Source organism: Erythrolamprus reginae, chromosome 2, assembly GCF_031021105.1.
Source record: "Erythrolamprus reginae isolate rEryReg1 chromosome 2, rEryReg1.hap1, whole genome shotgun sequence".
Classification (NCBI taxonomy): Eukaryota; Metazoa; Chordata; class Lepidosauria; order Squamata; family Dipsadidae; genus Erythrolamprus; species Erythrolamprus reginae.
The window spans coordinates 218,555,058-218,581,231 of NC_091951.1; the positions used below are offsets into that span (position 1 = coordinate 218,555,058).

At 43.4% G+C, this 26,174-nt stretch overlaps 1 protein-coding gene across 3 annotated transcripts in view; it reads left to right on the plus strand.

Annotated features, from left to right (window-relative positions):
* Window positions 1–431: 431 nt before the first annotated feature.
* CHD1L (chromodomain helicase DNA binding protein 1 like) overlaps window positions 432–26,174 on the plus strand; it is a 65,579-nt gene continuing 39,836 nt past the window's right edge. For 2 of the 3 annotated variants that reach the window (XM_070741872.1, XM_070741871.1), the window contains exons 1-10: window positions 433–621; window positions 3,826–3,938; window positions 4,050–4,153; window positions 4,820–4,934; window positions 6,739–6,770; window positions 7,179–7,260; window positions 8,209–8,371; window positions 10,330–10,485; window positions 14,712–14,804; window positions 19,049–19,145. In XM_070741872.1, the coding sequence (XP_070597973.1) occupies window positions 525–621; window positions 3,826–3,938; window positions 4,050–4,153; window positions 4,820–4,934; window positions 6,739–6,770; window positions 7,179–7,260; window positions 8,209–8,371; window positions 10,330–10,485; window positions 14,712–14,804; window positions 19,049–19,145 (1,052 nt within the window). In that variant the 5' untranslated portion in view covers window positions 433–524. Of the gene's footprint in view, window positions 622–3,825; window positions 3,939–4,049; window positions 4,154–4,819; window positions 4,935–6,738; window positions 6,771–7,178; window positions 7,261–8,208; window positions 8,372–10,329; window positions 10,486–14,711; window positions 14,805–19,048; window positions 19,146–26,174 lie in introns of all 3 variants that reach the window. The other variant, XM_070741873.1, reaches the window with a different exon arrangement.

The following is a 26,174-nucleotide window of genomic DNA, read 5'->3' on the forward strand; positions in this document are numbered from 1 at the left end:
GGCAAAAGGGACCATCTTTAACTGGGCGGGGCGGAACGGCCTCAGCAAAGAAGCAGGGGTAGGCAAAATTGGCTCTTCTATGACATGTGGACTTCAACTCCCAGAATTCCTGAGCTAGCAAGATTGGCTCAGGAATTCTGGGAGTTGAAGTCCACATGTCATAAAAGAGCCAACTTTGCCTACCCCGTGCTAGAGGAGACGTCGTTTGCTCTTGGGAGAAAAAAACGCGCATAGTACATTATTCTAGATAGGGTTAGTTTTAAGATTATTATTGAATAATATACTGTATACAGAAAGGCATACAGCTTGTCGACTGAGTCCAACAAGAAAACGCAACGTATCGTCACTGTTCTACCGATGATGCTATTTCTAGACCACGCCCAGGTTCATGCAAAAACCAATCACGACGCAATGTTCTTTTCTAACCAGCCAATCCACATAAGGCTGCCCTTTCCGGCAACTGTTGGAAAGTGAAAGTCGCCCAAGGAAGAGCGGTTGGAGCTTGCAACTTTGAAGCCCGGGAGATGTCTTGCTTTTTCCAAACTGTTTCTAACAAATACAGATCCAGAAAGGGAAGCGAAAGTGTTACAGAGGAACAGTTACATCAATGGGGGTTGACGGGTACGTTTCGCACCATTTTTCCTAGAGATCCATAGCTCAACTTACTTAAGCTCTACTGATAAGCTAGTTTGTATTGGGGGCAGTCAGGGAATTGAATTAATTCAACGAGAGCATGTTTTTACTTAAAACAATCAAAATGCAAAAGGTACAAAAAGTAAGCAATGGTAATTAAGTACTGCATATTAAAAAACTAATTTCAGCCATCCCATCACTCGATGGAATTAACGTACTAAGTACGTTGGTTCACTGCCTTTGAAAAAGCCAGGTGATGAAAAGGTGCAGAGTCCTTCGGGAGTTGGGCAGCATATAAATTAAATTAATAAAATAAATTAATAATAACCTAAAATGAACAAGTAATTGTTAATTCAATAATTAAGTAATGGTTTTGCTACGTTACATATAACCTGTTACATTGGTTCCTATACTCATGAGATTGCTATGAGAACAGTTAGAAGCACTTACATGCTATTAAAAGGCAATTAATAATCTAAAATGAACAAGAAATTGTTAATTCAATATTAAGTGGTTCAGATACTTCTGTAGTTTTCTAAATCAAGAATTTACATATTGCTTGTTCTGAGGAAAGAGGTATAACATATCTTCTTTAAAATCCATTGTCTTAAAAAATATCAAATACTGTACTGTACATTGTTATGACATTCCTATGTTTGGATTTTCAAAGTAAGTTCTCTTGAATAGTTATGCTATTCCATAAATTAGATTGTCTGTCCTGCCTTTTGATAACATGTAAGTGCTTCTAACTGTTCTCATAGCAATCTCACAGGTATAGGAACCAATGTAACAGGTTATATGTAATGTAGCAAAACCATTTAATTTACCAGCTCTAGACTTGCTAGAATTAGCTCCAGGAATTCCCATTGAATATGTTGGCTGAGAATCGTGAGAATAGTAGTGGTAACTTTTTAATGCTGGGTATAAATTTTTACTCATTGGATAATAGTCAAATATATTAAATATGCATTAAAATGAAATACAGTATCTTCTAAAACAGTGTTTCCCAACCTTTTTTGAGCCGCGGCACATTATTCATATTTTCAAAATCCTGGGGAACACTGAACGGGGGAGTGGGGGGCGCGGGGGGACTAAAGAAAAGTTTGGACAAAAAAAATATCTCTTCCTCCATTTCACTCTTTCTCCCTCCATTTCACTATTTCTCCCTCTCTCTTTCTCTCTCTTCCTTCCTTCCCTTCTTTCTCTTTCTCCATCCCTCTTTCTTTCTTCCTCTCTTTTTTTGCTCTCTTTCTCTTTCCCTCCTTCCCTCCCTCTATGTCTTTCTCCCTTGCTCTCTCTCTGCCTCTCTTGCTATCTCTCTTTCATTCTCTCTATTCTCTCTCTTTCTCTGTCTCTCTTGCTATGTCTCTTTCTTTCTCTCTCTCTCTCTCTCTGTCTCTCTCTCTGTCTCTCTTGCTATCTCTTTCTTTCTCTCTCTCTCTGTCTCTCTTTCTCTCTCTTGCTATCTCTCTTTCTCTCTTTTTCTCTGTCTCTTGCTATCTGTTTCTTTCTCGCTCTCTATATCTTTCTTTCTCTCTCTCTCTCTGTCTCTCTCTCTGTCTCTCTTGCTATCTCTTTCTCTCTTTCTTTCTTTCTTTTTCTCTCTCTTGCTATGTCTCTCTTTCTCTCTCTCTCTGTCTCTCTCTCTCGGGCAGGGGGGCGTGCGGGGGGGCTAAAGAAAAGTTTGGACAAAAAAATATCTCTTCCTCCATTTCACTCTATTTCTCCCTCCCTCTTTCCTCCTTCCCTCTTTCCTTTCTATCTCTCCCTCCCTCTTTCCTTTCTATCTCTCCCTCCCTCTTTCCTCCCTCCCTCTTTCCTTTCTATCTCTTTTCTTTCTATCTCTCCCTACCTCTTTCCTCCCTCCCTCTTTCCTTTCTATCTCTCCCTCCCTCTTTCCATTGTATCTCTCCCTCCCTCTTTCCTTTCTATCTCTCCCTCCCTCTTTCCTTTCTATCTCTCCCTCCCTCTTTCCTCCCACCCTCTTTCCTTTCTATCTCTTTTCTTTCTATCTCTCCCTCCCTCTTTCCTCCCTCCCTCTTTCCTTTCTATCTTTCTCTCCGTCCCTCAGCGGCAGCAAAGAAGAAGGAAGGCAGGCTGCAGAGGGCACTGAGGACAAGAGCGCTCGCTCGCTCCCTCGCCCTCTGACTTCCCTCCCTCACTGCTGAAGGGATGAGCGCGGGCACGAGCGCGTGCGCGGGCCCGCTGCAAGAAGGGTTTTTTTGCTTTTTTTTCCCCTTCCCCCGCCTCACGGGAAAGAGAGAGAGAGAGAAAGAGCAGCGCCCTATCGGTTCCGAGCGCAGCCAGGGAAAGCGGCCTCGAGCCGAGTGCGAACTGCGGGATGCGGCAAAGGACTCCTTGCCAAACAAAAAAGGGGTGAGGGTGGCAAAGGCAAAGCCTGGGAGGCGGGGAAGGGAAGAGCGGGAGACCCCCAGACAGAACGGCTGAGGGGAAGGAAAGACGGAAGGAGGGAGGGATTGAGAAGCGAAGCCAGGGAGGGCTGAGAGAAAAGGGGAGCAGCGCGCGTGAGAGAGGGGCGGGGCGGGCATTCCCGAAACGGACGGAGAAAGCCCTCCCAGCCAGGGGGCTGCGACAGAGGGCTTTCTACATCCGTTTCGGGAAAGCCCGCCCCGCCCCTCTCGCAGCCCCCTGGCTGGGAGCGCTTTTGTCCCGAGGAGCTGCAACCACAGCCGCCGCGAGAGAAGTCGCGCCCCAAGGCAGGGGGCGGAGGAGGAGGAGAGGGGGCAGATCGGGCGGGCAGGGGGCAGGGCCGAGAGGCCAGGAGCGCGAGGGGGCTGGAGGCACCATGGAGAGGCAGGGGCGGCCGCAGCTCCCTTCTACTGCCCGCATCTCCCCACCCCGCCCAGCTGGAGCTTCCCTAGGAGCTTCGCGGCACACCTGACTGTGGGCACACCAGTTGGGAAACGCTGTTCTAAAAGATAACTATGTTTACCCGTATCTTGAAATGCCAATTAAAATAAGGCACCAGATTCAAGAAAATTGCTGCACTGTATTTTGTTCCCTTTCTAGTATGTCAGTGGAAATAGCTATGTTGAAATAAATGAAAATGACAATAATTGCTTTTGCATAATCAAAGTTTAATGTCTAATTCTTTAGATTAATTGTATTTCAAACAGCTCTTTATGGAAGTTAAGAGTTACGATGCAACAGTTTCACTTTCTTATTTTTTAGGTATTCATCTGCATCCCTATCAGCTAGAAGGTGTAAACTGGATGATAAGCTGCTATGAAACTGGGCATGGCTGCATTCTGGGTGATGAAATGGGACTGGGGAAGACTTGCCAGGTATTATTTTGTCTTTCTATATGAAATGTATGGTTTCCTAATTGTCAAAAGAAAAATGAATGTTGTTATATGTGATAAATAAATCCAAAATATGTTTTAAATCTATTTCAGACTATTTGTCTGCTTCTTTGTTTGAGTGGGAAACTTCATAGGAGACCTTTTGTGATCATATGCCCTCTCTCTGTGTTAAACAACTGGAGAGATGAATTAAAAAGGTAAACATTTCAAGAGTTTTTATATTTCTTGAAGCATATTCTAGCACGTTTCAAATGTAATTTGTGTGCTGCCCAGAGTCAGTTTGGAGTTGGGCAGTGACTAAATAAAGAATTGGCAGCATTATTGCAAACTATATGTTATGCCTATTGATAATCAGAAATCTAGCAGCATATTTCCAACTACAGTAATACATTTAAAAAAAATCTTTTATGAGGTATATCTCATTCATAAGATATATCGATATTCTGAGGGTCTGTGATGAAGTTAATATATGCTGAAGTTAGCTAAAGTTTTTAACATTTGTTAGTTAGAAAAGGTGCTGCCTATACTTCCTCTCATTTCTTTTTCTTATAAGAAGGAATATAATAACATTTGGATTGAGAAAAATGATGCAGAATGAAGTGCAACCCATTTCTTTTAAATTTGATTTATCTACAAATTTAGCCATAGCATTGCATTACCTATGTCTGTCTGTATAAGATAATGATTTTCAGAAATTTGCTATATTAGGAAATGAGGTAGTTTGAACACAAAATGTCAAGTTTTGTCTCTGGCATCAAAGAATAGATACTGTTGAAATAAGCGAACCAATGCAGTTTGTACATTTATAATTCTGATTAGAAGAGTGATATTGATCAATAGTTGTTTTAAACATTCAAAAAAAGGTTTTCTCCAAGCCTTTCCACTGTGATATATTCAGGAGGCAAAGAAGAAAGAGCTGAACTACAACAGGATTTGAAATCAAATCATGGTTTCCACATTTTGCTGATTACTTATGAGGTATATCATTTGTTTTAATTAATATTTTGACTATTCTTATTTAAATCTCTATGTCCACTATAATGTTCATCTCTGATTTTGCTAAAAATTATTGATTGATTGACTTTATATCTCAAGGTTTGAATAGGTAGGTTTCTTTGACCTGTTGGAAGTTTTTATACTGGAAAGTTCTTTCTCTTCCATAAAACTATTACCTATGGTTTAAATTATGGAAGTTTAAATTAAAATGCAAAAGAACAATTATTGGAGGAGATATGTTGCAAAATATGAAGATCCTCTAGGAGGAAGGGAGCAAATGATTGGCCATTTCTGTCTTCCTTATGGCAATTCTGCTTCCATAGATAAAAATTACTTCTGCAATAGTTTCTCTGAAATTATTCTGTAGAGTCTTTTTCCTGTCCTGACTTAAGTTCTGAGAAATTGTTTTATTTTTAAATTCATCTAATTAAGGTCAGATGTACAAGTAGATTGATGGGAAGGGAAAGCTCTGTACAGTATATTCTTTTTCCAATATAACAGAAATAAATGGATGCGAAAAATATCCAGATATTCAGAAGGTAGATTATGAGTGAGCTTCTTGAAACCAGATTATAGAATATTTATAGGTTGTTAATTTTGGTTTGCTTAATTTAAACCTTTTCTAAAAAATTCTTCAAGAATCTTTCAGTTGACTATGCTTTAAACTAAATTTTAAAATAACTATCTGGTTTCTAATCTAGCCAGATTAGATCAGAAATCTAATTTCTAATCTAATTTAAATTTGCGCATTATACTGGACAGGATATTTTAATAGTAATGAAATATAAATGCAGACCAAAATGGCTGAATTCACATAGATGTGTGTGAACCAAGACAATAATGATTGAAATTGTTTAATCAGCTATTTATTTTTATTTTATATCAATAATAAATCATAATTTCTTGTTGAAGTGAAATATGAAGCTAGAATTCTGATTGTTTGAAAGTCATACTAAATGTAACAAATTCCTGACTATAGGAGGATGTGAATGGGAAAGGATTGCATACAACTTCAAGATTTATTTAGGAACATTATCATTCATGCCTCTTGACCGTAGAATTACAGGGCTAGAAGACACTTTGGAAGTCTTCCAGTCTAACCCCCTGCCCAAGGCAGAAGAGTATATCTTCCCAAATAGCTGTCCAATCTCTTCTTCGGGATTTCCAGCAATGGAGCACCCACAACTGTTCCATTGATTTAATTGTTCTCACTGTTAGAAATTACTTCCTTATTTCCAGATTGGATCTCTCTTTAACAAACTCCCACTCCTTGCCTTTTTCCTGTCCTCATATATTTGGTGAATAAGTCAACCCCCTCTTCTCTATGATAGCCACTCAAGTGCCAGAAGACAGGTATCATGTCACCTCAATCATTCTATTCATTAGACTAGACGCCTAATTCCCTTAGCTGTTCCATATACGAATTAGCCTCCAGACCCCTTTTGATACTGTTTTGTTACTCCTTCTGGGGCTTCAGCTTTTTTTAATCATGGTGAATAGAATGGGATGCAGCATTACAGGTATGGCTTCACTAGTGTAATATAGAGCATTCTCTATATTATTTTGTAGATATTATATTATATTATAGAGCTCTCATTATTTTGATTCTATCCCTCTGTTGATGGAGCCTTTCTTTCTTTCTCTCTCTCTCTCTCTTTCTTTCTTTCCTATTCATATTGCTTATATTAATAAAGCATAGTTGAGTTTCATATGCAATTATCATTTTCTTTAAAACAAACATATAAACTTACAGTATAAACAAAACTTTTCTTTCACTTGGTTACAGATGTGCCTCAAAGATGCAACTTTTCTAAAACGGTGAGGATATAGAGTACAAATATCATATTTTCCACACAAAAGCTATTTGGACCTTGGAACCAATTATACACGAATAGTTGTTTTAGTTTTTAGAATGAAGCCTATTCTCCTTTTTGTGCCTTTACCTATTTGAATCAGTTACTGGGGAGAAGGGAAGAAAGGTGTTAATTATTTGGATTAGTAGATACAGATTAATATAACATCTAAGAAATTTAAAAATAATTATTCAAATATGACCAAGGAGAAGGAAACCTTATGAAGTATTTCTTAAGGTCTCTAATTCTGAGCTCCTAAATAAAACCTTAATATCTTAAACCTTATTAAATGTGAGTTCCTCTGTGTATGTGAATAAATTAAGTGATTAATACATCTAAATGCATCATATTTCTGGTCTTTCTTTATGTTCAGTTTTAACTGGACTTGTCTTGTTGTGGATGAAGCTCAGAGACTGAAGAATCAAGATTCATTGTTTCATAAAACACTATCTGAGGTAAAAGAATAGTACATTTTCTTTTGTTTAAATGTTAGAGGATGAATATTTCTGAACTGCCTTCTTGGTCATTTGGGGAGATTTCAGTTTCTTGGCTATCTTTAAGGGTTCAACTACTGTATTTTTCAAGTATAAGACTCACCTTACTTTTTGGGGAGGAAAATGGGGGGGGGGGACTATCTACCAGGTATTCATCTACTCAGCTTCAGTACATTATTTTAGGGCTGAAAAAGCTTTTTTTTGAGGGAGTAGGCATGAAAACAAGCCTGCAAAGACTTAGGGCAGGAAAAAAACCTTTGGAGGGAGTAGGAAACTGGGAAGATTGTTAGCACCTAGTTAGGGCTGGGGGAAAAAAGCTTAGAAAAAGCTACATGCGGAGTATAAGACATATCCAAATTTTCAGCCTCTTTTAAAGAGGAAAAAGGTGCATCTTATACTCCAAAAAATATTGTAAGTAATAGACTATTTCTAGTTTGATAAATCATTGGCACTTTTATTCTTCAATAGGAAAAGAAGTAACATTAATATTAACTTTAAAATATTCAATTTGTCTCTGGAATAAAAACACAATTTTCTCAGCAGATCTAAGTCTTCTAAAGACCTACGTTTACCAAAAAGGGAATGGATCCTAACCTCTAGTTGCATTGTCCCCACATCACTTCCCATCACCCTATATCAATTAACTTGCATGTGTGGGTCTAATAGTTACATATAATGAATCAAAATCTTCCCTTCAGCAGTGTCTAAACTATATATTGAGATAAACTTTATTTGATCACTGAGTAATAAATATATTTGATAAATACAAAGGAAAATTAACCATAACATCAATTGGTGACCATTTGAAGGTAAAGATTACACATAATATAACACGATTTTGCTATTTTGTCCCTGATTGTCTAACAAATAATGCAAAAAACAAATGATAAACTGCAGGACATCTTTTAGTATTCAACAGATTTCCGACTCCTGCTGACTGGTACTCCAATTCAGAACAATCTTCAAGAGTTATATTCCATGCTTGCTTTTATTGAACCAGTTATATTTCCCAAGGAACTGGCAAATGAATTTGTTAGCTATTACCATGAAATTGAAAAAGATACTGAAAAAGGCAAGTAGAAATTCATTGCAGATTGAAAACAGTTAGGATTCAGGTTCCTTTTTTTGATTATGTTACTGTTATTAAAGGAATGTGTATAGCCTGCGCTTGAACCAAAAACACTCAGTTTTTTAAATTAAGAATTCAGTGTTCTGTGATATCATGGACCTCACTTTTTGCTCTTTTTTCATTAATGTTATAAGAGGGAGGGTTTTTTTACTTTTTAACTTATGCAGCTATATACAACTGTAAACAATTGCTGTGTTGAGGAAATGCAAAGTCCCTCAGGCAATCTTATTTTTAAGTACAGATAATCCTCCTTTAATGACAATAATTGGCACTGAATACTTTGTTGTTAAGCAATATGGTCCTCAAACAAAACATTGTGTGACCATACTGATTTAACCACAATTCTGGTTGCAATTATTAAGCAAATTATGCAGAGTCATTAAGCACAATATTGTGTGACCACAACTTGCGACTTCCTGCGGACTCCCATATTGATTTTGTTTACTGGAAGCCATTGTGAAGCTCACAAACAGTAATCACGCAACCATTACACATTGCAACTGCTGTAATTTCAATCACATGATTGTAGGGACATGATTTTGAGGACTAGCTGTAGGCTTCTTTGTTCAGTACTGTCATAACTTAGTATGGTCCCAAGAACCATTTATATAATTTTAAGATTTTTCTAAAAGCTACTGAATTTAGTACAAATGTGAGGAAAAGAGTTCAGTCTCCAATATGGTTATGGATAATTATTGCATGCATAATTAGTGCCTGGAATCTAAATGACACATTGAATATGTTTTAATATGACACTTGTATATTTGCAATAACAGCATGCATTGTTTCCCATACAACAGCTTTCCTCAATCTTATGTCATACTGCTGAATCATGAAATTCTTAAATTTATCAGTTGAAATTAGGAAGATTTATACTTATTAATGTTGGTAACTCTAGCGCTATTAATTTTAGTGAATTTATCCTTAAATGAGACTATATAGTTTTCAGTCACACATATTATAGCAATGAGTTATATATTTGCTATATGCAGCTCTTTTTAAAAGTATCAAATATCTCATTTGTAAAGGTCAATAACCATTAAATAAATAAACTAAAATCCAAAATAGTCAATTACCTGTAATACTCGTATAATCAAACCCAACATTATTCAGGACATGTAGCCAAACCAGCTAAAACTTGCCTTAGCCTAATGATACTGACATCATCATCATCATCATCATCATTATTATTTATTAGATTTGTATGCCGCCCCTCTCTGCAGACTCGGGGTGGCTCACAGCAATAATAAAAACAATGTACAATAACAAATCTAATAACATATCTAATATTTAAAAATATCTAAAAACCCCTTATTAAAAACAAGACATACACACAAACATACTATACATAAAATATAAAGGCCAGGAGAGACATCTCAATTCCCCCATGCCTGACAGCAGAGATGGGTTTTAAGGAGTTTACGAAAGGCAAGGAGGGTGGGGGCAATCCTAATCTCCAGGGGGAGCTGGTTCCAGAGGGTTGGGGCCGCCACAGAGAAGGCTCTTCCCCTGGGGCCCGCCAGACATCATATTCTGAAATATAAAATATAGAAAAGATAAAAGATAAATACATATAACAGGTTGTAATACTGGTGCCCTGATTTGTTAATCTAATTATGTTATATGACAGTCTTATATACTGTACATCTTTTCATTTACTGTACATCTCTCATCTGAGTGGTACAGTATGGTACATAAATCCACTTTTAGTTAGCTTCTATTCCTTGAAACTGTGGGAAGTTTTCCTACAAACATACACCCAAAGCATTAACCATCTAACGGTGAAGTGATTGTAAATTAAGTGGTAGATCCCGTTAGATTTCCTTCAGTTAAGTATCATAACTTGTCCACATTTTTCATCCTGTTTATATTTAACTGGATATTTCTGTTTCTATTTTAAGTCAAAGAACTTCACAGTCTATTGCAGCCTTTATTGCTCAGGAGAGTGAAGGCAGAAGTTTCAGAAGAAATTCCAAAGAAGGTAGAAGTGGTTCTCTACCATGGAATGTCAGCATTGCAGAAAAAACTTTATAAGGCTCTTCTTGTGAAAGACCTAGGTAACAAACACAAATAGATTTTGGCACTGGCTATCAAGTCAGATAATGATTTGTTTGACAAATTGAGATAGGAAGTTTTAAGACTGAATCATATTTTCAATGGAACCATTCAAATAATGAAATTTTAATTATCAAATCCCATTGATTTCAGTGTATATAGAGTGATACCTTGTCTTATGAACTTAATTGGTTCCGGGGTGAGGTTCGTAAGGTAAAAAGTTCGTAAGATGAAACATTGTTTCCCATAGAAATCAATGTAAAAGCAAATAATGCGTGCAAACCCATTAGGAAAATCCAAATTTTAAGGCTTAAAAAAAAGCGGCAGGCGCACAAAGTGAAGGCTAACAGAGTGGAGACGGACAGCGAGGAGAAACAAGGAATGGAGGTCCTACCGAAGGCTAATGCCGCCCCAAATCTCTCCCAAAATCGCCCCTTCAAAACCTTCCTACATTGCCCCATATTCTTTAAAAATAGCCACTCCAAAAGCTTCCTATCTTGCCCCAAATTCCTCCAAAAATCACCACTCCAAAACCTTCCTATCTTGCCCCAAATTCTTCCAAAAATTACCACTCCAAAACCTTCCTATCTTGCCCCAAATTCCTCCAAAAATCGCCACTCGAAAAGCTTCCTATCTTGCCTCAAACTGCTTCAAAGATCACCACTCGAAAAGCTTCCTATCTTGCCCCAAATTCTTCCAAAAATCACCACTCCAAAAGCTTCCTATCTTGCCCCATTTTTTAAGACGAGGCAAAGAAATCTTAAACCCCAGGTTCGCATCTCAAAAAGTTTGTATGACGAGGTATCACTGTACTATTCTATTTTTTAATTACATTTTTGCCCTAGCGGGACACATTTGTAGTTTTTCTTGATATTAAGGCTAAGCTTGGTATACTAGGAAGGAAAAAATAAATTCCAAACATTATTTGGTCTTTCTTACATTTCCTATTTTTGTATCCCTAGCTATTCTAAGGATTTTACTTTCCATTATTGATACAAAATAGTAATAGTATCCAGTAATAGTTTTATCCCATTTTTTCTGTTCATGAAGTTTTGAATTTTTCAGCTAGATATGTTTTCTCATTTTAGAATTAATGTGATGTTAATTAATGTGATGTGCACTTCATTTTGTTTTTCTAATACTGGAATGTAAAATATAGTCATTGATTCAGTGGTGCCAGTCAGGCAGTTTGCACCTGTTCAACCAGACCGGTTAACCTTTTGTGCAGTTTTGGCAAAGCAGCTGATCCCACCATTGGTTGGGAGTTTTAGGACATTTTGCCTCCGCCAGTTGGATGAAGCTCTTTCCTCCGCAGCAGCTGATAGGCCGCTGCATTCGCTCCCTCGCCCAAAGGCCCTTAGTTCTTCGCCCCAGCCCTTTCGTCACAAAAATCCACATTCAGCCACAGCCTTTTGGCCACATGGGACACTTCGCCACCATCCAATCAGAACAGTTCTAACAAAATGCTACTTTTGGAAGGAAAGAATGGGACAGTTTGCTCTTTCATACACACACACACCAGTTGAATGATAGAGATGGAAGGGGCCTCAGTGGCCATCTAGTCTGACCCCCCTTCTCATTCAGGAGACTTACAGAATGATAGAGAGGGAAGGGACCTCAGTGGCCATCTAGTCTAACCCCCCTTCTCATTCAGCAGACTTACAGAATGATCATTCTGTAAGTCTGCTGAATGAGAATGGGGGGTCAGACTAGATGGCCACTGAGGCCCCTTCCATCTCTATCATTCAACTGATGTCTGTATGTATGAAAGAGCAAACTGTCCCATTCTTTCCTTCCAAAAGTAGCATTTTGTTAGAACTGTTCTGTCCCATGTGGCCAAAAGGCTGTGGCTGAATGTGGATTTTTGTGACGAAAGGGCTGTGGAGAAGAGCTAGGGGCCTTTGGGCAAGGGAGAGAATGCAGCGGCCTATCAGCTGCTGCGGAGGAAAGAGCTTCATCCAACTGGCGGAGGCAAAAAGTTCCATCCCCATTGGTTGGCCCCTCCCCTCCCAGTCACTCTTTGCCTGAGAAGGTAAGGGTGATGGTGGAGGAAGGAGATCCATAGAGTGTGGTACGAGAAGCAGTACAAGGAGTAGTGCAGACCTCGCCAACTGGAATGAGATAATAGCATTATTATGGCAAGGTGGAGTAGTGCAAGCAGCCAAAGTGCCAGTGGCAATGTCCGGAGCCTTGGTGTGAGAGTAAAGTGCCCTTTGCGCAGCAGCAGCATTCTACCTTTCATCGGGGTACATTTGCGTTCAAGGCATCCCTTGACTCCTGCTGCTTTGAGCTCAGAGGTGTAAGCCGCATCTGGGAAACACTATGGCAGAGAGAAGTGGCCGGGTCTCATTCTCCGGCACTTCATCTCTTGCCTGACAGTCATGGTTTTAATAAAAAATTTTGCAGTGGGAAACAGTAGGCAGCTACTTCCAGCCTTGGTTGCTGTAGCTGGGCATTGTCAGTCACTTCGGGAGACATGCGACCTGCTCTCTGCCCCAAGACACTGACCTGCCATGTTTGCCGTCATGGCCGCCTCATGATCTGTGAAGCTGAAATGCTGTTGCTGCACAAAAGCAAATACAGGGGTGTTTCACTCCCACACTAAGTCTCCAACCATCACCACCCCATCTTGTTGTGAGTGATGTCAAGTAGGCCCCACCCAGTCAGTCACATGATCCCCCCCCCCCAGCTATGCCTACTCACTGGCTATTAGGGAGAACTGGTTGTTAAATTACTTGAATTGCATCACTGGTCATTGTGTGTAGATACATGTATACAGTGAATGAATTAATCCTGATTCAGCCTTCTAGAAATGCTGTTTCGTTTTCTATAACATGGCTATGAAGCTATTTCTAGTCCTCTGCTTTATGACAACTCCCCTCTTTTAGCCTTACCCAAGAAATCTATTGTTTAAAATGTTTCTCCAATATTTTATCCATTGTATTTTAGTAATATTCATTCGTTTCGTGCAGGCGCATCCTTTTTCTAAATTACTCTGGGGTATTTGAACAGTTGGTGTCTTTTTTGTCAACACTGTCTTATTCGTGCATTGGACCATTCAGTTATAATAAATACGTAGCTAGTGTTCTGGTTGGAACGATTAACATTCCTGAAAATGAAATAAGAATTCCAGTCTTAATTACTCATTTCTATGTAATCATGTCTTAAGCTGCCTTTCCTTCTTCATTAGAACTGCAAGCTTTGATACTGGCAGACAAGTTATATTCAGTATAGTTGTCACAAATTGCCAAATCATCTGTCAAGAATACATATTTCCTGGGGGTGAAATTCAGCAGGTTTGGACAGGTTCTATAGAACTAGTAGTGGTGATTATGCGCAGTTCGGAGAACTGGTAAATTGCACCACTGACTCGCCCTGCCCTGCCTCTCCCATTCACTCCTTCTCGGGCTCATACACACAGAGAAAACATGAGAAGGAGGCGAGAAGCAGCCAAGTTGAATGCTAGAAGACTTGGCCTAACTTTTTTATCAGTTGCCACACCCACAGAACAGATAGGGGGGGATTTGAATGTCACCCCTGCTCCTGGCCCCATAGTTCATCTGTGTACAGGGCTTTGGTTCTGCTAGTTTGTGAAGAGAAGCTACTGAAAAACAAGCATTTGCTAATAGGGGCTAGTATAATTTGGATAATAGTTAAATGAACCCCAGAATCCTAACGCTGTCAGCATTGTTTGTTTGTTTATTTGAACTTTCCTTGAAATGGCAAGGCCAGAAATGTTGCAAGAAGGTGTATTTCCTAGGGAAATCAGGATTCTTAAAATAGTATTTGCTGAAAGCTACTAGAAACTCTTATCAATTAACATAGTTTTTATGATCATCTTGTCTACACATTAGTTAGTTTTTATATTTAGATCATCTTGTCTGATGATGATGTCTGTCAAATATTGCTCAACTCTGCAGTAGATTGGCATGAGATTAGAAATTAAACTGTTAGAACTTTCAACTTTCAGGATTTTGGTATCACTGTGGATTGTCTGCTATTTAATATAATGGGTCATAAGAAAATACAGTAATACATTTTAAAACTTTAAGGACCTTTAACAATTGTTAGCAATGGTTTTTGTTCTTCTACTAAAGTATAGATATTGAATTAAAGATACTATAATGTTGAATTTTAGTTAAAATATTATTTACCCACTGTTGTGTAGGATTAAATCTTGATATCTAAATATACATTTAAAGCAAGTATCTTTTTAAAAAAATTACAGATGCATTTGAAAATGAGTCGGGAAAGAAAGCTAACCTCCAAAATGTGTTGATTCAACTACGGAAATGTGTAGCTCACCCATATCTATTCATTGGTAAGAATTTTGAACATGAGCATTGTTGAAGCTACTAATTTAAGTCAATTAGGCATAACAATTCTATTAGTAGGCTAAGCAGATCCTATACCTCAGTCAAATAGAAGGAAGAGACGCACTGACTTAGATCTTAACAGTTGCTCAAATTGTCTATCTTTTTTAGTATAATTCTTCAGCTAAGTTATATGAAAGATGTCACTAGTAACTGCCTGCACTAGTCCCTGTGGTTTTCTTGGAAAGATTTTTCAGAAGTGATTTGCCATTGCCTCCTTAGGGCTGGTAGGGAGAGACTGGGCTAAAATCATCCAGTTGGCTTTATGCTTAAAGTGGAATTAGAATTCATGGTGCCCCAGTTTCTATCCTGATGCCTTAACCGCTACCTTAAATTAGTGTTCTTATCAATCTTAGATCACCAAAATCTCTTTCACTGAGGACCAGTCCAACAAGAAAGGATTAACTTCAGTCCTCCAAGTGAGAAACAGGGATACACTTTTCAACTTACACAGCCACAGAGAGAGAGAGAGAGAGATGCACACACACACACACACACAAAAACACAAAGAATTAAGAGGGTTTTTTCCTCTTAGCTTCATTTGGACCAAGAGGACATTGATTGCATTTGTTCATACAACAGTGACATTCAAGAATTACTTTGTTGGCAGTGAGAGCCTCATTTCTATACTTAGAATTATTCTGAAGATTGCATTTTCACAGAAATTACTAAGAAGGATTGGACTGATCTAACTAATTATAAAACCCTACCCTCTTTGTACTTTAGCAAATAGCTTAGAACATCTAAACCTCAGAGAAATCGGTGTTATAGTGCAGTGTTTCCCAACCGGTGTGCCGCGGCATACTAGTGTGCTGCGAGACATGGTCAGGTGTGCCGCAAGGCGGCTCCTGCAAGTGGGAGCTCCAGGGCTGAGGCTTCAGCCCTGGAGCTCCCACTTGCAGAAGCCGCCCCCCCGGCTGCCGGCGAAGGAGGCTTGCTCAAGCCTCAGAAAGGAGGCGGATTCAGGCAAAGAGCCCGGCGCAATGGGCGCAGCATTGGAAAGTGAGCGGGCGGTGGGGGCGCTTAGCTTCTGCCTTCCTGAGGCGCTTTTTTGGGGCTCCGCATCCGGCGAGTTTCTGCCTTGCCTTGCATAAGTAACGCGACGGGAGAGATGCTAATTCCCATCCCAATCGGTCCGTCTTTTCCCTCAGGAGTGGGTGGGCGTTTTGTCCCTGGCACCACGTCAGCAGCATCAGGAGGACAACAGATGACTAATCCCGCCACTTTGGACTGCCGCCAGAAAGGCAGCTCCCCCGTTTCCTCCTGCTGGCTGCAGCGACGCTGGCGATCCGTCCGCTAGCCGCTCCGAGGGTTGTGGGAACGCCCACCCCACTCACAGTCCCGTCCCGGGCTGTCAGTAAAGGGGCTGCTTCCCATCCCCCTGCCAGCTTGCTCAGAACATTCAAACTAAGGAAAACCTTAGTTAGGAAGAGAGAGAACGAGAGAGAGAGAGCAACAGAGAGAGATAGAGAGAACAAGAGAGAGAAAGCATGAGAGAGAGAAAGAACAAGAGATAGAGAGAGAGAATGAGAGAAAAAGAGAGAGAGAGAGAACAAGAGAGAGAGAGAAAATAAGAGAACGAGAGAGCAACAGAGAGAGAGAGAGAGAAAGAAAATAAGAGAGAGAACGATAGAGAGAGCAACAGAGAAAAAGAGAGAGAGAAAGAACAAGAGAGAGTAAGCATGAGAGAGAGAAAGAACAAGAGAGAGAGAGAGAGGTGATTCTTGAAGCATATTGTAAAAAGCACCCAAATAATAAGAAAACCCCCCAGCCCACACCTGTTTTTGAAAAGAATAAAAGAGGGAAAAAAACCAGCCCTCAATTGGTTTTGGAAATGGTTCAAGTGTGTATACACACACACGCATAAAGGGGGGGGAGAGAGACAGGGATGGAAAAAGAGGAGAAGTGAGAGGGAGAAGGAATGAGGGAAAAAGGGAAGAAGAGAGAGAAATGAGAAACATGAGAGAGAAAAGGGGGAAAGACAGGAGAAATACCCAGAAATGAGACAGTGGTATAAATTTGAGGAGGGATGATTGATGATTGACTGTATTTATAAGGGGATGTTACATAGGATTGTATATATGAGGGGGTTATGTATGTATGTATGTATGTATGTACCGTGTTTCCCCGATAGTAAGGCAGTGTCTTACTATCTTTTTACCCCCAAAAGCCCCACTGTGTCTTACTTTGGGGGTATGTGTTATATTGTCCCGGGCACCAGGGCCGGCTCGTCTTCGGGCTTCGGCCCGGGCGAGGCCTCTTCTCCTCCGGGCGGGCGGCATTAGGTGGCGTTGCGCGGCAGGCGCGGCTGCCCATCGGGCCCGGCCTCCATCCCTCCTGCGCCGCGGCGGGGCCGGTCCGTGATGCGCGTCCTGGGGGCGCCCGGCTGGCCGACTCCAGAGGCTGCGGCTCCTCCCGCTGCTGCCCAACGCCGAGGATGCCCCGCACCCAGCCCGGCTACGGCAGCAGGCAGGCAGGCAGCCCCAGGCGCGGCGGGGAGTGCAAAGGTGGCTTCGGCCCAGGCGAGGCCTCTTCTCCTCCGGGCGGGCGGCGTTAGGCGGCGTTGCGCGGCAGGCACGGCTGCCCAGAGGAGAAGAGGCCTCGCCCGGGCTGAAGCCGCCTTTGCTCTCCCCGCCGCGCCTGGGGCTGCCTGCTCTCCCCGCCGCGCCGGGCCGAAGCCGCCTTTGCTCTCCCCGCCGCGCCTGGGGCTGCCTGCCTGCCTGCTGCCGTAGCCGGGCTGGGCGCGGGGCATCCTCGGCGTTGGGCAGCAGGCAGCCCCAGGCGTGGCGGGGAGAGCAAAGGCGGCTTCGGCCCGGGCGAGGCCTCTTCTCCTCCGGGCGGGCGGCGTTAGGCGGCATTGCGCAGCAGGCGCGGCTGCCCGGAGGAGAAGAGGCCTCGCCCGGGCCGAAGCCGCCTTTGCTCTCCCCGCCGCGCCTGGGGCTGCCTGCTGCCGTAGCCGGGCTGGGCGCGGGGCATCCTCGGCGTTGGGCAGCAGGCAGGCAGGCAGCCCCAGGCGCGGCGGGGAGAGCAAAGGCGGCTTCGGCCCGGGCGAGGCCTCTTCTCCTCCGGGCGGGTGGCATTAGGCGGCGTTGCGCGGCAGGTGCGGCTGCCCGGAGGAGAAGAGGCCTCGCCCGGGCCGAAGCCGCCTTTGCTCTCCCCGCCGCGCCTGGGGCTGCCTGCCTGCCTGCTGGCCAACGCCGAGGATGCCCCGCGCCCAGCCCGGTTACGGCAGCAGGCAGGCAGGCAGCCCCAGGCGCGGTGGGGAGACCAAAGGCGGCTTCGGCCCGGGCAAGGCCTCTTCTCCTCCGGGTGGGCGGCGTTAGGCGGCGTTGCGCGGCAGGCGCGGCTGCCCGTCGGGCCCGGCCTCCATCCCTCCTGCGCCGCGGCGGGGCCGGTCTGCGATGCGCGTCCTGGGGGCGCCCGGCTGGCCGGCTCCGGAGGCTGCGGCTCCTCCCGCTGCTGTCCAACACCGAGGATGCCCCGCGCCCAGCCGGGCTACGGCAGCAGGCAGGCAGGCAGCCCCAGGCGCGGCGGGGAGAGCAAAGGCGGCGGCGGGAGTAGCGGACGCCTCCCTCGCTTTTAGTACCGTGTTTCCCCGAAAGTAAGACATATGTCTTACTTTCGAGGTATGGCTTATATTAGCCGACCCCCCCTGAAACCCCCCATATGTCTTACAATCGGGGGGGTCTTACTATCGGGGAAACACGGTATGTATGTATGTATGTATTTATTTATTTATTTATTTATTTATTTATTAGATTTGTGTCATTTTGGTTGGTGGTGTGCCCCAGGATTTTGTAAATGTAAAAAATGTGCCGCGGCTCAAAAAAAGTTGAAAATCACTGTTATAGTGGATGCAATATTACTTCTAACACTATCTTGAGGTTGCGTATTTTACAGAAATGTTATATTTCATTACCTTTTTATTACTTATATCTTGGAATAACATTTACATTTGAGTAAAAGCCATACTTACAATCCTAGGTCAATTAGTTCTAGAACAAATGTACCTTCAGCACTTTGCTGGTAGTCTCAGATCCAGATCTCCAATGTAAGCCTATGTGAAAGGGATTACCGGTAATCAGGACAATATGCCCGGGTTCCTTCTGTTTGTTTGGGATCATGGCTGGAATACTTTCTGTTACAGTACATATTTCGACACAATTTTTAATAGAGGTGTTTTTTTCCCTAGGTGTTGAACCAGAGCCCTTTGTCATTGGAGATCATCTCATTGAAGCCAGTGGTAAACTAAACTTGTTGGATAAACTTCTTTCTTTCCTTTATGATGGGTACGTTTTTATAGTTTCTATGAAGTGGGATTTTTTAAAAAGTTAAACAATTGAATTTGAGAAGAAAACTGTGAGGGAATGATTTAGCACAAGAATAATTTTAGAGAAAGGAAAAGACTTTCCCAGACATCATTTGAAGAAAACATATTGGAAATGCATTCTTTACCTTAATGAAAAATGTACATGCATTATTAATTCATGCTGCTGGAAACAGGCCTTTGGAATTCTTTTGGTTTTTGCTCAATTTTCCCAATAACCAAAATATTCCAGCAATATTTCCTAGCAGTTTCAGTTCATTCAAAGAAGGAATGAGATTGTGTGTCCTCTTCTAAAGTGTTGAAAATGGGTGGTGCGGGGTAGGCTAACCTTTGACCTATGTCAGGCCATATTGGAGTTGGAGTAGGAGTTAGGAAGGAAGGGAAATGTATTGTTTTGTTTCATGTCATATTTCTGGTCCCATATATTAGAATGGAGGTGAGTGGAGTGAAATGGAACAGAACAGAACTGGAATGGACCTTGGAGTCCAGCCCCCTGTTCAAGTGGGAGAGTATATACCATTTTAGATAAGTAACTGTCCACACCAGAGGTATCAAACTCATGTTGTCACGTCTGCGTCATGTGACATATCAGGCCTTTCCCCCCTTGGCTAAACTGGACATGGCCAGCATGTGATACACCTGGCCTGAAGGCTGGAAGTTCAACAGCCCTGGTCTAGATTTTTCTTAAAAACCTCCAGTATGGAGCACTAACGATTTCTGTAAGCAGGTTGTTCCACTAATTAATTGTCCTCACCACTAGGAAGTTTCTCCTTAATTCCATGTTGATTCTCTCTTTGTTATTTTCTAACCATTGTTTCATGTCCTACTCTCTGTTGATTTGGAGAATAATTTAACCCCATCTTTCTTTGTGACAGCCCCTCAAATATTGCTATCATGTCACCCCAAATTCTTCTTTTCTTTATACTAGCCAGACCCAAAATCTGTAGCTGTTCTTCAGTGAAGGGCTATCAAAATTTTTACTAACACACTGTGGGCATGGCTTATGCAGGACACCCTGCATTTTCTTTCAACATCTTTCAGTGCAAATTGGGTGCTCTGGGTGGAGCTCCATTTTTGCTACCCCACTGTGTCGTCCCCTCCCTCCCTGTCCAGGCAGTAGCCCACCCCTGCTGTTCTTTATATGGTTTAGTCTCCAAGCCTTTGGTCATCTTAATTGCTTTTCTTTGCAGTATTCTAGGTGTGGTCTTACTAGGGTTTTGTAAAGCAGTAGTAGTACTTCACATGATCTTGATTGTGTGGCTCTGTTTATGCAATCCAAGATTGTATTAGCTTTTTTTGGCTACTGCTGCACACTGCTGGCTCGTATTCAAGTGATCATCCACCAGGACTCCAAGGTCCCTCTCACAGTTACTGTTTTTGAGCCAGATCTCACTGAATCTGTACTTAAACTTAAGATTTTTTTCTGCCAAAATGTAAAACTTTGCCTTTTTCCACAAATTAATTACAGTATCAAACTGGGTCCCTAAAACTCAAAACATTAAACTCAAAACAAGGGAATGAGGCCATGTTCATTCATGATTTGCTGAGATATAAACAAAAGAACATTATAGATAATTCAACTCTGATTCAGCATGATGATCATCTTTTTCTCATATTAGGTTTTTGGTTTTGCATTAACTGCCAAGCTGAAAACAGAAAAAAAAATTGTTACCCAGGGATGAAATTCTCCCAGTTTGGCCCAGTTCAGGCAAGTAGGTAGTGGTTATGGTGGCTGGTTCGGAGAACTGGTAACAATAGCAGCGTGAGGCTCTGCGCCCCAATATCATCACTTCCTGTTTTGTTTTGTTTTTTAAAAAAACTTTTAAAAGCTTTTTTTCCCTGCTGGTTTCCCTGAAAGAAAGAGAGAGAGAGAGAAGGGGGGGGGACGGGAGGAAGGGGGGAAGGGAGAAAGAAAGAAAGAGGGAGGTAGGGAGATTTTAGAAGGAAAAAATCAGGACTCACTTTCCAGACAGAGATCACGTGGCAAAAACAAATACTGTCACTTTAACTCTGGAGTCTCCAAACTTAGTTGCATGGCTGGCTGAAGAATTCTGGGAGTTGAAGTTCACATGTCTTATTTATTTATTATTTATTTATTATTTGGATTTGTATGCCGCCCCTCTCCGAAGACTCGGGGCGGCTCACAACAGTGAAACAATCATAATAATCCAATTAATTAAAATATTTAAAGATTTTAAAAAACCCATATACTAACAGATATACACACAAGCATACCATGTATAAATTAAACGTGCCCAGGGGAGATGTTTAATTTCCCCATGCCTGACGGCAAAGGTGGGTCTTAAGGAGTTTACGGAAGGCAGGAAGAGTAGGGGCAGTTCTAATCTCCGGGGGGAGCTGGTTACAGAGAGCCGGTGCCGCCACAGAGAAGGCTCTTCCCCTGGGACCCGCCAACCGACATTGTTTAGTTGACGGGACCCGGAGAAGGCCCACTCTGTGGGACCTAATCGGTCACTGGGATTCGTACGGCAGGAGGCGGTCTCGGAGATATTCTGGTCCGATGCCATGAAGGGCTTTAAAGGTCATAACCAACACTTTGAATTGTGACCGGAAACTGATCGGCAACCAATGCAGACTGCAGAGTGATGGTGAAACATGGGCATACCTAGGTAAGCCCATGACTGCTCTTGCAGCTGCATTCTGCACGATCTGAAGTTTCCGAACACTTTTCAAAGGTAGAGAGCATTACAGTAGTCGAACCTCGAGGTGATGAGGGCATGAGTGACTGTGAGCAATGAGTCCCGGTCCAGGTAGGGCCGTAACTGGTGCACCAGGCGAACCTGGGCAAACGCCCCCCTCGCCACAGCTGAGAGATGGTTTTCTAATGTGAGCTGTGGATCGAGGAGGACGCCCAAGTTGCGGACCCTCTCTGAGGGGGTCAATAATTCCCCCCCCCCAGGGTAATGGACGGACAGATGGGATTGTCCTTGGGAGGCAGAACCCACAGCCACTCCGTCTTATCCGGGTTGAGTTTGAGTCTGTTGACACCCATCCAGGCTCCAACAGCCTCCAGGCACCGGCACATCACTTCCACCGCTTCGTTGACTGGGCATGGGGTGGAGATGTAAAGCTGGGTATCATCGGCATATTGATGATACCTCACCCCATGTCCTTGGATGATCTCACCCAGCAGTTTCATGTAGATGTTAAATAGCAAGGGGGAGAGGACCGACCCCTGAGGCACCCCACAAGGGAGAGACCTCGGAGCCAACCTCTGACCCCCCACTAACACCGACTGCGACCGACCAGAGAGGTAGGAGGAGAACCACTGTAGAACAGTGCCTCCCACCCTCAACCCCTCCAACCGGTGCAGAAGGATACCATGGTCGATGGTATCGAAAGCCGCTGAGAGATCGAGGAGCACCAGGACAGAGGATAAACCCCTGTCCCGGGCCCGCCAGAGATCATCCATCAACGCGACCAAAGCGGTTTCCGTGCTGTAACCGGGCCTGAAACCCGACTGTCGGGGACCTAGATAATCGGCTTCTTCCAAGGACCGCTGGAGCTGGAGTGCCACCACCTTCTCGACAACCTTCCCCATAAAGGGAAGGTTGGAGACTGGACAATAGTTATTAAGTACGGCTGGGTCCAGGGAAGGCTTCTTGAGGAGGGGGCGCACGAGCGCTTCTTTATAGAGTGTTGGAAAGACTCCCCTCCCCAAGGAAGTGTTGGTAATCTCCTGGGCCCAGCTCTGTGTCACCTCCCTGCTGGCCGAGACCAACCAGGAGGGACACGGATCCAGTAGACAGGTGGCGGAACTCACAGCTCCAATGGCCTTGTCCACTTCATCAGGTGTCACCAGATCAAACTCTTCCCAGACAGGTGGACAAGTACGTGCCCCAGTCACCTCGACTGACTCGTTGTCAGTCGACTCTGTTTTACAATTGGAGTCGAGGTCGGCCCGGATCTGAGCGACTTTATCAGCGAAAAACGTGTTAAACTCCTCGGCACTACTCTGCAAGGGCTCCCCAACTCCCCCCTGATTAAGAAGGGAGCGGGTCACCCTAAACAGAGCAGCCGGGCGGGATTCCGCTGATGCAATCAAGGCGGCATGGTACGCGCATCTTGCCGCCTTGAGCGCCACTTTGTAAGTCTTAATAAAAGCTCTTACAAGTGTTCGATCAGATTCAGACCTACTCTTCCTCCATCGCTTCTCTAGACGTCTCTTTTGGCGTTTCAACTCCCGGAGCTCCTCGTTGAACCATGGGGCTCTACGGGGTCTAACGCCACGGAGAGGTCGCAAAGGCACAATCCGGTCAAGAGCCTCCGCAGCAGCCGTATTCCAGGCCTCCGCAAGAGACTCCGCCGAACTGTGGATGAGTGCCTCTGGAATAACCCCAAGCGCCGTCTGAAAGCCCTCTGGGTCCATCAGGCGTCTGGGGCGGAACATCTTCATTGGTTCCGCCTCCCTGCGGGGAAGGATTGGAGCCAGGAAGTCAAGCCATAGTAGAAAATGATCTGACCATGACAAAGGCAATGCTTCTAAGCCCCTTAGTCTCAGACCATTTCTCAATTGCTCGGAAAGGAATACCATGTCAGTTGCGTGCCCTCCCTCATGAGTCGGACCCTGTACTACTTGAGTCAGGTCCATGGCTGTCATGGTGGCCATGAACTCCTGTGCCAGCCCAGAGGTTTCGCCGAGTGACGGCAGATTGAAGTCCCCCAGGACAATGAGTCCGGGGAACTCCAGCGCCAACCCGGCTACCTCCTCGAGTAGCACAGGCAGGGCTTTTGACACGCAGCTGGGAGGCAGGTACATGAGAAATAAGCCCACCTGAACCCCTAAGTCCAACTTCAGCAAGAGAGACTCGCAGCCCGCAATTTCCGGAGCAATGAGTCTACGCAGGCAAAGGCTCTCCCTGGCTATAATAGCCACTCCTCCCCCCCTTCCCTGGGGTCGAGGTTGGTGCCATATCTGAAACCCGGCTGGGCAAATTTCAGAGAGAGGAACACCTCCCTCCGGGCCCAGCCAGGTTTCAGTAATACAAGCCAGGTCGGCCTCCTCATCCAGGATCAGATCCCGGATGAGGAGAGCTTTATTTACCACCGACCTGGCATTAAGCAGCAGCAACCTGAGTCCAGGGCCAGAGTTACACTCATCACCAGTACCCAAGATTGGGCTCACAGAGCCGGAACAAGGGACTGTTAATAAGCAACGGTCCCTCGTTCCTCTGGAACGGCTAGCTCTGTGGCCCCCGCCATATCTGCCTCTCCCCAGCAACACAGGAATATTCCGACCCTCTGCCACCTCAGACATCGGTGCCCCTTCCTCTCCTGTCTCCCGAGCGTCAGGTGGGCCAGATCTATCATTCACACCACTATCAGTCAACTCATCCATACCATAACCCCCCCCAACCCAGTTATACCAATCATTCCATTCATACCCACAGGCATATTTATCCCAGTCATCCATTACTTAGCACCCCAATATATTAAAAAACAATTAAATCAGTAACAGTATAAAATAGCAATTGATAAAAAAATTAAAGCACTAAAACATTACAATTAAATAAGTTAATAAGATAAAAAGTTTAAAAAAAAAGTTAATAAAATAATATAAACATAAAATACGAAATCAGATCTTAATTTATATCAATCATCAGTCAATCAACCAATCCAGGTCCGAATCCTCTATAGATCTTCCATATGGTCAGAGTCTTAAAGTTTGTTGTTGTTGTTTTTTTCTATAGTCTATGGTCTTGCCACTAGGGGCGCAGTTCTTCTATGGTCTTAGTAGTAGTTGAGGAGATGGGGAAAAAAGTGAAAAAGGTGAAAAAGGTGGTGGTGGGGAGATGACAATGATGACAAAAACAGGAATTAAACGATAAACAATAACCCCAGTCTAATTGGCCATGATAATTCTGGCTGTTAATTCCATAGTTCTCACCCCGCTCTAGTTCTTCAGGTCTCTGTAAGCACTCATACTGGGCGTCTGTCTCTTTCATTTCATTTTATCCCCCCCTTGGCACCAGCAGCTCTCACCCATTGGTGCCATACAGGGGAGGGGAGTGTTGTTTCTGGATATTCCTCGCCCACCATATCTCCACAGATGTCCTCCACCACCGACTGCAGGTCGCTCCCACTGGCCTGGATCGTCAGCGGCTTCGGTCTCACGAGCAGGCAGGGTCGCCTCAGTTCCAGCGCTGGTCTCTGCTCTACTCCGCTCCGCTCCATTCTCTCCGCTTCCCTCCCTTAACTTTGGATACTCCTATCTTAAATTGAAAAGCCTTCGGAAGCTACCCAGAAGGAGGTTTTTAATTGCAGAAGTGAAGTGACATTCTGGGTTAGCTGAACAGCAAACTGGATAAAAGGAAGGATTCTTATATGGTTCTGTGTTTTTGAAGTTTGGGAGTTTGTGCATTATGGTATTTGTGTTTCTAAAAAGGTTTGGGTGATTCCCATTGTGGTTAAATAACTTTTGTCCCATGTTTCGGTCTTGAGTGTGGGGCTGCTTATTCTGATTCTACTACTATGTTTTGTTAGCTGCCAAATTTTGCCATGAAGAAAATTTTAAGAAACCATTTTGAATGGATTTTGTAGGGCTCTGTTTGCCTGCCTGTGTGAATAGAGCCAAACATCAAACTTTCACTTTCTATAGGTCATTATCTCATTGTATCAGGTAAGAATGTGGAATGAGCAGGTTCTTTGTTTCTTTGTTAGCAGCTTGATTTTTCCTTGTTTTTCTATGAACCTTTTTTATGTGTAATATTTTATTGGGTGGGGGTTGCTTCCCACAGAAGAGGTAGAGAGGGAGGGAGGACCACAAATCTGGCTTACACTAGACACAGCTTCAGAGAATGCTTTGAAACAGCACATGAAAGCCTGGAAGGTACCTCAAAGGTCATCTAAGCCAACCTCCTGGTCCCTGGCAAAATAGACTGCTAAATTGGCCATGTCCACCCAGTCACATGACCACGTGGCCGTGCCCACCTGAAGCCACAATGACTGGATCTCCAAGCCACACCCACAG